The following is a 7,484-nucleotide window of genomic DNA, read 5'->3' on the forward strand; positions in this document are numbered from 1 at the left end:
AAACCTTCGTCTACATTCTCCGTTCAACGAGTCTCCAACACGTGGACCCGGGCCGAAGCTGTTGGTCCCGGTCCGTAGTAGCAGTTACGTAGTAACTAGTGTAGTTAGCCTGGTGATCACCACCATAGGTTGTTATTCTGTTAAGGGTAAAGTTACCCCGTGTGTTGGAACTGAATAAATGTGTTGCTTCCAAGTCTACATCTGCGACTCAGTTTAACCCATCACACAAGTACTGGATAGACTGCAGTAGTTTTACAGTCAGGGTCGATGTTGCTTTGCGGCTTTACTATATTAACATAATAATTCGCATAATTGTAGATAAAGTAATAAAACATAAGACTATGTTTCCTTCACATATCTGGACCGGTTTCGACATTGTGTCTCATCAGCAATCAGGCTTGCTTGACTACTGGTCAACTGTCATTCTTACAGGAAAGGCCCATCTCTCTGGGTCCTAGTTTGATGCAAAATTCAATTTGATACTCTCAGGTCGGACGGCTGGGAGTTTGTTTAGAAGGACGAGTCCATCTAAACAAACTGCCAAATCGCTGCCCGTGGTGCTAACGTGTTTTAAATACAAACACCGTTAAAAAATAAATAAATGCAAACCGCCACTTCTTTCAAATGTTTCTTGCCGTTGGTTTTCACACCTGATGATGACCGTTTGTGTTATGGTCGAAACGTCGTGAGAATTTTTTATTGTTTTATATATATTTTATTATTTTATTGTTTCCCTTCAACGTGACTTTACCGAAAGAGCTAAGACTATGAGGGAATGTTCTAGAACATTTGCCAATATTTTCATCGAGACCAGATTCAATACATTCATTATTTGAATTGTTACGTTTATTGTGGCTATCAATTCATAAAAAAACCTCCATGAAAGGTCAACTGTGAAGCGTTTCAATGAAGCCTGCACAGGTTAACTGCATGGTAATGTGAAGAGCACTATTCGTCGATCCTATTCGCTGCGGTTTTGTTTCTCCAAAAATCACCTGCCGTTGTCCGTGCGCATATCCGTGGGAAACAGGATGAATTTGGTGATACTTGTGGCAAGCACGATCCACAGACAGATTCGATGCATGGATATGATACTCCACGTATCGATTCTAGGACGTGGATAATATGAATAGTGGATAATAAGCACGCGGATAGGAAGAGTATTCTGGTGACTCGTATATTTTGTACAGCTAATCTGCTGAAACCATTATTTTCCAAATGAGCTCAGAAATTGAAATGCTAAATCATGTAAAACAAATATTAATTGAAATACAATCCTTTCCTCCAAAAGTATTACCAACAAATGTGTTTTTGAGCATAGATCTGGGAACACTTCCTTTTTTAAAGGAAATGTAGAGTCAAAAACCTCTAAATCTGGCATGAAAGCTGCGAAATAAAAAATATAATCGAGTGCGTGTAAGCTGTGGGGCACGGATAAGCAAGGCTATGCTGCCACCTGGCGTCAAGGTTACTCCAGAGCCCAGGACGGTCTCGTTTCGTAAATTATTCTGGGTCACCAAAATCGCAAAGCCAATTACATAAAAACAATACGTTGGGCCAACTTTGCGTGTTTACTGGATATAAGCCGGAGAAATTACAAGGAAATATAAATTGGAGCGAAAATAATCAAATCGATATCATGGCAAAAACAGGAAAATATACATTCGAGCAAAGACAACCAAATTGAAATTGGAGCAAAAATAACCGCGTTACAGAAGACATCTATTCATGCAGGAAATATTAATTTTTAATAGAATACGTCTCCTGTGACGAGAGTTGCATCGGACAAATTACTTTAGAATCCATCATCATCATCGCCACCATCCGTGCAAACGAACTGCTGTGTTGCTGGACGAGTTTCTATGCAGCGTTGCAACCATTCATCAGTGCCATAAGAATATTTCTCAACGGGGCTCATTCATGAAATCGTGTGTAGAAATGAAATTGAAAATTCTTGTATTCTACATGCAAACAGAACATCGTGAGAGGTGGCGGGGGAGGAGGCCCTCATGCAGCAGTGGATAGACCCTGGCTGATGATGAGAATAGTGCTAACCAGTGGTGAATGTAGCATTGTTTATATCCCAAGTGGCTCTGCAAATGGCCAAGCCCCTCGTGAATTGAACACGTAAGCTTTCGCGACCAATAGAATACATAACAATCGAGGTGTTTTGGGTTAGTTCGCGTTAATATATATATAAATGCGTTGTTAAACCCGCCACAAATTAGTAAGGTTTTTCACGTAAACAGAACGTGCAAATTCGTGACCGGCGCAGCAAACGCCGGTGCAGTTGGGAGAATTTGAGTGCGACGTTGCGGCCAGTAATTGTGGCGATGGGGGCCCACTGGTGAATATTCATCACCACTCGTGAATATGAATGACCTATCCGGGAGCCAAGGTCACGGCATCGTAATCCTGCGTCATTGTTAAGACGAAGCACGCCGTCGGCCATCTTTCTAAGGGGAGGTGCCCAACTCAATGGATGCGCCGCAGCTGCCCGGCGCAACTCGAGGCACGCGGGACGACGTCAACTCGGCGGCCACGCCGACCCCTCCCCACCCCGTGGCAATATGGCCGCTCTGACTTCCGGGGCACCATTGGACGCGCGGCGACGCGCGACTCGACACGTGCGACCCGAGCCGGGTTGGGGACGGAGGTGAGCGAGCGAAGAGCCAAGGGGGAGAGAGAGAGAGAGAGTTACAACAACAACACCACCACGCTTAGCAACTACACCACCACGCCTAGTCTACACCACCAACGGATTAGAGACTACGACAACAACAACAGCAGGATGTCCAAGAGGCGCGTGCGCTGGATCGCCGAGCTCGCCAAGCGCGTGCGCGAGGTGTGGGCCGTGTCGCGGCGGCAGCCCGACAGCGTCCGCCACGCGCTCGACGCCTCCACCATGCGGCGGCCTCACACGGGGCGGCGGCTCCCGGCGCGCGCCTGGGCGGACGCGGCGCGCGAGGCGCGGCTGCCCGCGCTGCTGGGCGCGGCGCGGCGCGCGGGCGTCGGCCGGCTCGTCACGCGCGCCTCGTGGGAGGCGCTCCACGGCGACGGCGCCGCGTGCTGCTGGCGCGTGACGGCGGTGCGCCTCGACTACACGGCCAGCGTGAGCCGCCTCGCACGCACGCACGCACGCTGCCCGCACTGTCCCGCGTGCCACACCACGCTGCGCGCGTGCCACACGGACTGCATGCGTGCCACGCAGACTGTATGCGTGCCACGCGGACTGTATGCGTGCCACGCGGACTGCATGCGTGCCACACAGACTGTATGCGTGCCACACGGACTGTATGCGTGCCACGCGGACTGTATGCGTGCCACGCGGACTGCATGCGTGCCACGCGGACTGTATGCGTGCCACGCGGACTGTATGCGTGCCACACAGACTGCATGCGTGCCACACAGGCTGTATGCGTGCCACACGGACTGTATGCGTGCCACACAGACTGTATGCGTGCCACACAGACTGCATGCGTGCCACACAGGCTGTATGCGTGCCACACAGACTGCATGCGTGCCACACGGACTGTCTGCGTGCGTGCCACACAGACTGTATGCGTGCCACACAGACTGCATGCGTGCCACACAGACTGCATGCGTGCCACACAGACTGCATGCGTGCCACACAGACTGTATGCGTGCCACACGGACTGTATGCGTGCCCACGTGCCACGCACATCTGTGTGTGCCTACGTGTCATGCACCGAATACAATCTTAACACACCGTTCCGCATAGAGTAGTGGATATAATTTGTTGCACTTTTCCCACTGTACGTAACCAATCGTGCTAATCGGAGGTGTGTGTCATGTATATGCACGCGTAGCACGCGTAGCACGCATGCACGTGTCGGATGAGATGCACGTGTCGCGTGTTTCTGTGCAGGATATGGATCATGGGAAAGCGTGGGGCGTCCTCACCTTCCAGGGTGAGGTGTGCAGTGCCGTTGCACAAATCTACACACGCGCCCAGCCAGTGTTGTTCATCTGCTTCTGGGTAATGGTTATTTGGCCATACCTCAGTCGGTGAAGGCGGGGGAGGATGGACTTGGAGCATAGTGCAGGACAACTATGGGTTTGTTGCAAGTATTGCCCCCGACGGTCGATTCATTCATTGCATGGTGGTCGCCAAAAAATGGAAGAAAAAAAAACACTTTCCAGACTCAATCTTGCTTAGCCTCAGAGTTTTGCAGAGATGGGGCGCGTTCCGGATGATATTGCATGCAGACCTGTCACTTGATTTCTCTCGGTCCACGGTCCACATGAAGCCGACTATTTAAAAACCGTCCGCAATATTTACCCGTCAAAGCAAGCATTCTGTCCTTACTGGTTAGGTACTAGAGAGGGGGGGGGGCATGTTCGATCTGTCGATGCTTTGTTTCTATTCTTAGTACATCAAGTCGCTTCTCTTACTGCAAGGGGACTTTTGTGGTGACCCAAGCGAGGTGTGTGTCAATGAGTGCTTACCCGTCAGAGGGTAATTTGGGATATTTTGAAAGTCATATTTGGCCCTCGGTGAGGAAAAGGTTCTCCACCCGAGACGTCCATTATGTGTTCTGTCTGTATGATGTGTTCTCTCTGTATGATGTGTTCTCTGTGTATGTTGTGTTCTCTGTGCGTGTATGTATGTGATGTGTTCTCTGTGCATGTGTGTGTGTGTGATGTGTTCTCTGTGTGTGATGTGTTCGCTGTGCGTGATGTGTTCGCTGTGCGTGTGTGTATGTGATGTGTTTTCTTTGCGTGTGTGTGTGATGTGTTCTCTATGCATGTGTGATGTGTTCTCTATGTGTGTGTGATGTGTTCTCTATGTGTGTGTGTGATGTGTTCTCTATGTGTGTGATGTCTTCTCTATGCGTGTGTGTGATGTGTTCTCTATGCATGTGTGTGTGTGATGTGTTCTCTATGTGTGGGTGTGATGTGTTCTCTATGTGTGTGTGTGATGTGTTCTCTATGCATGTGTGTGTGATGTGTTCTCTGTGTGTGTGTGATGTGTTCTCTATGTGTGTGTGTGATGTGTTCTCTATGTGTGTGTGTGATGTGTTCTCTGTGTGTGTGTGATGTGTTCTCTGTGTGTGTGTGATGTGTTCTCTGTGTGTGTGTGTGATGTGTTCTCTATGTGTGTGTGTTGTGTTCTCTATGTGTGTGTGTGATGTGTTCTCTGTGTGTGTGTGATGTGTTCTCTGTGCATGTGTCATGTGTTTTCTATGTGTGTGTTATGTGTTCTCTACGCGTGTGTGATGTGTTCTCTATGCGTGTGTGATGTATTCTCTCTGTGTGATGTGTTCTCTATACGTTTGTGTGTGATGTGTTCTCCGTGCGTGTGTGTTATGTGTTCTCTACGCGTGTGTGTTATGTGTTCTCTACGCGTGTGTGATGTGTTCTCTATGCGTGTGTGTTATGTGTTCTCTACGCGTGTATGCTGTAAAATTACCCGGGTGCCGGTGCTTTCATCCTGCAGGCAAGACTGAGGACAAGGCCCGCGAGATCGACCAGGCCATGTACCACGACTGGCGGCTCATCCCGCGGCACGAGGAGGCGGCCTTCATGGCGAGATGCGTCCCGGCCCCCCAGGAGGAGGACGCGGGCCCCCGGCTGGTCCCCTTCCCGCCGCTGCTGCGAGCCATGGTCCTCGCGCGCGCTGCCAAGGAGGGTCGCGAGCAGAGCGAGCCGATGCTCGATCTCGGTTTGGTGACGCTCGGCAAGCAGCTGCAGCAGCAGAGGGAGGCCAGGTTGAAAGGCAGATGCCTGTAGGTAGGCGAGGTGCGTCGTCAAATGTGTGGGCATTTTTCAGTTCATCAACGTCATGGTCTTCCCTGAATCTTTGTGATTGCCACGAGCCCTCTGGTTAAACGTATGTACTGGATGTCCTCTGATCTGGAATATAGTCTGGTGTAATATTTTTGAATGAACAAACGTCAATGTTCCTGAGCCTTCTGGTATAACAGTAATAAATGTGTGCTTACATGTACGTGCTTGGAATTGTTCAAAACAGGGGCATGTTGCACCTATGTAATATACTTTACACTTGAATAAATAGTAACCGAGAAATTGATGTCTTAATGTGATTGTGTTCATTAGCTGATCTCACACGTCGGCATGTGTGGTCAGCCTGAGTGATGATGTGATAGAATTTGCCAGTAGGTGGTAGTGTTTGCCTGTTTCATTGATGTGTCTGGTACTGTGTTTAGTCGTTTTCATTCCTTAATGCTCTAAAAAAGCACCTTTTTATTTTTTATTTAGCTTATTTAGGGATGCAATTTTTTACGTAAGCCAGACATGGTTGCTTTATATGTAGTTTCGTATTGGTCTGTTTAAAAGGCTAACATCTATCGACTATTCAATACCTTCCAAGTTCATATGGGTAAGTTGTACGGTTAACAGTGTTTAAATGTTGAGTTTATTGGAATGTCCACCCTCTCTCTGTGAGCTGTACTTATTCCCCGAATGGTCGCGCTCAAGGCACAAGTCACGTGTCAATGAACCAAGTGTTGACTGCAAGTTGCCGAGTCCAGTTGAAGATTGATACGAGAAATGAATGTCATCCATTAGCATTAACTGCAGTTGTATACAACGATCATCGTAGGTGAACATATCAATGTGGCTTTATATTACAGCTCAAAACTATTTTATATTCTGAGTTTTAAGCAGATGCATCTTAAAAGTGTAAGTGGCCCAGCGGGAGAGTGATTGGCTCGCATACAGAGAGTTGCGAGTTCACATCCTGGTTGGAGGTTGACTCAGCCCATCATACCTCTGGGGTCAATAAAATTAGTACCACTTTGTGGGGAAGTCAACAGTGGTTGTCATGGAGAGATGTACCTCTACCATTGGAATGTGGAGTCTCCACCCCTGACTGTAAACATGAGCACTGCTTCACTGCTCATATGGGCAGATAATCATGATCTTATGTCTGCACTGTGCGTTGACTGCATGTGCTGATACCTCCTCCTCGACATAAATTTGGGGAAGAAGGAAAACTTAACGTTAATCACTGATCTGACTTCTGATCAGGCACTTTGAAAGTGTTTTATTGTTACACTTGTTTAACCAGGAAACTTCGCCGAGTCTCAAGAATATCTTTAAAGATCTTCGTGCCAAATCTTGCACGGGGCGATGTTGCAATGTGTAAGTCCGAATGAGTAATTGGCAGGAAATTTGTTTCCATTGGGATGTTTGGCAAATGCCGGTTACGTTGATATTTGTTTAGCTCTAGGGGGAAACCCGAGCACCAAGAGGAAGCCCGTGCAGAACACGGGAGAACATACATACTCCACACAAAGGCAACGGAGGCAGGAGTTTATTGTAGGCCCTTGCCGTGCGGCACAAGTGTTACTGCTGCACCACCCTCCCACCGAAATAATAGCAGCCTTATTGAAATAAACATGGAAAAAGCTGCCCAAAATCTTTCAATGCTGTAACAGTTTATTTTGTCGCATCCTATTCTCGAATTTGTTCAGACGATGTGCAGACAGCATGTTTAC

At 48.2% G+C, this 7,484-nt stretch overlaps 1 protein-coding gene across 2 annotated transcripts; it reads left to right on the forward strand.

Moving 5' to 3' along the window:
• The first annotated feature begins 1,502 nt into the window (after positions 1–1,502).
• MRPS34 (mitochondrial ribosomal protein S34) lies at positions 1,503–6,051 on the forward strand. 2 transcript variants are annotated; one of them, XM_076053449.1, is made up of 3 exons: positions 1,503–3,112; positions 3,890–4,000; positions 5,462–6,051. In XM_076053449.1, the coding sequence occupies exons 1-3, from the start codon at positions 2,483–2,485 to the stop codon at positions 5,693–5,695; spliced, it is 975 nt and encodes a 324-aa protein (XP_075909564.1). In that variant the 5' UTR covers positions 1,503–2,482; the 3' UTR covers positions 5,696–6,051. The 2 variants fall into 2 exon arrangements, with proteins under 2 accessions (XP_075909564.1, XP_075909570.1); XM_076053455.1 differs by having other exon boundaries at positions 1,564–3,112; positions 3,890–3,932.
• The last annotated feature ends 1,433 nt before the right edge of the window (positions 6,052–7,484 follow it).

The sequence above is a fragment of the Petromyzon marinus genome, chromosome 3 (assembly GCF_048934315.1).
Source record: "Petromyzon marinus isolate PM22_M1 ecotype Great Lakes invasive population chromosome 3, UKy_Petmar_22M1.pri1.0, whole genome shotgun sequence".
Lineage (NCBI taxonomy): Eukaryota > Metazoa > Chordata > Hyperoartia > Petromyzontiformes > Petromyzontidae > Petromyzon > Petromyzon marinus.

Bases quoted from the DNA above. Each gene is read 5' to 3' on its own strand.
- MRPS34 (XM_076053449.1), top strand. From the start codon at position 2,483: ATGCGCCGCAGCTGCCCGGCGCAACTCGAGGCACGCGGGACGACGTCA. The intron at 3,113-3,889 runs GTGAGCCGCCTC...GTTTCTGTGCAG, and splicing joins GCCTCGACTACACGGCCAGC to GATATGGATCATGGGAAAGC. The intron at 4,001-5,461 runs GTAATGGTTATT...TTCATCCTGCAG, and splicing joins TGTTGTTCATCTGCTTCTGG to GCAAGACTGAGGACAAGGCC.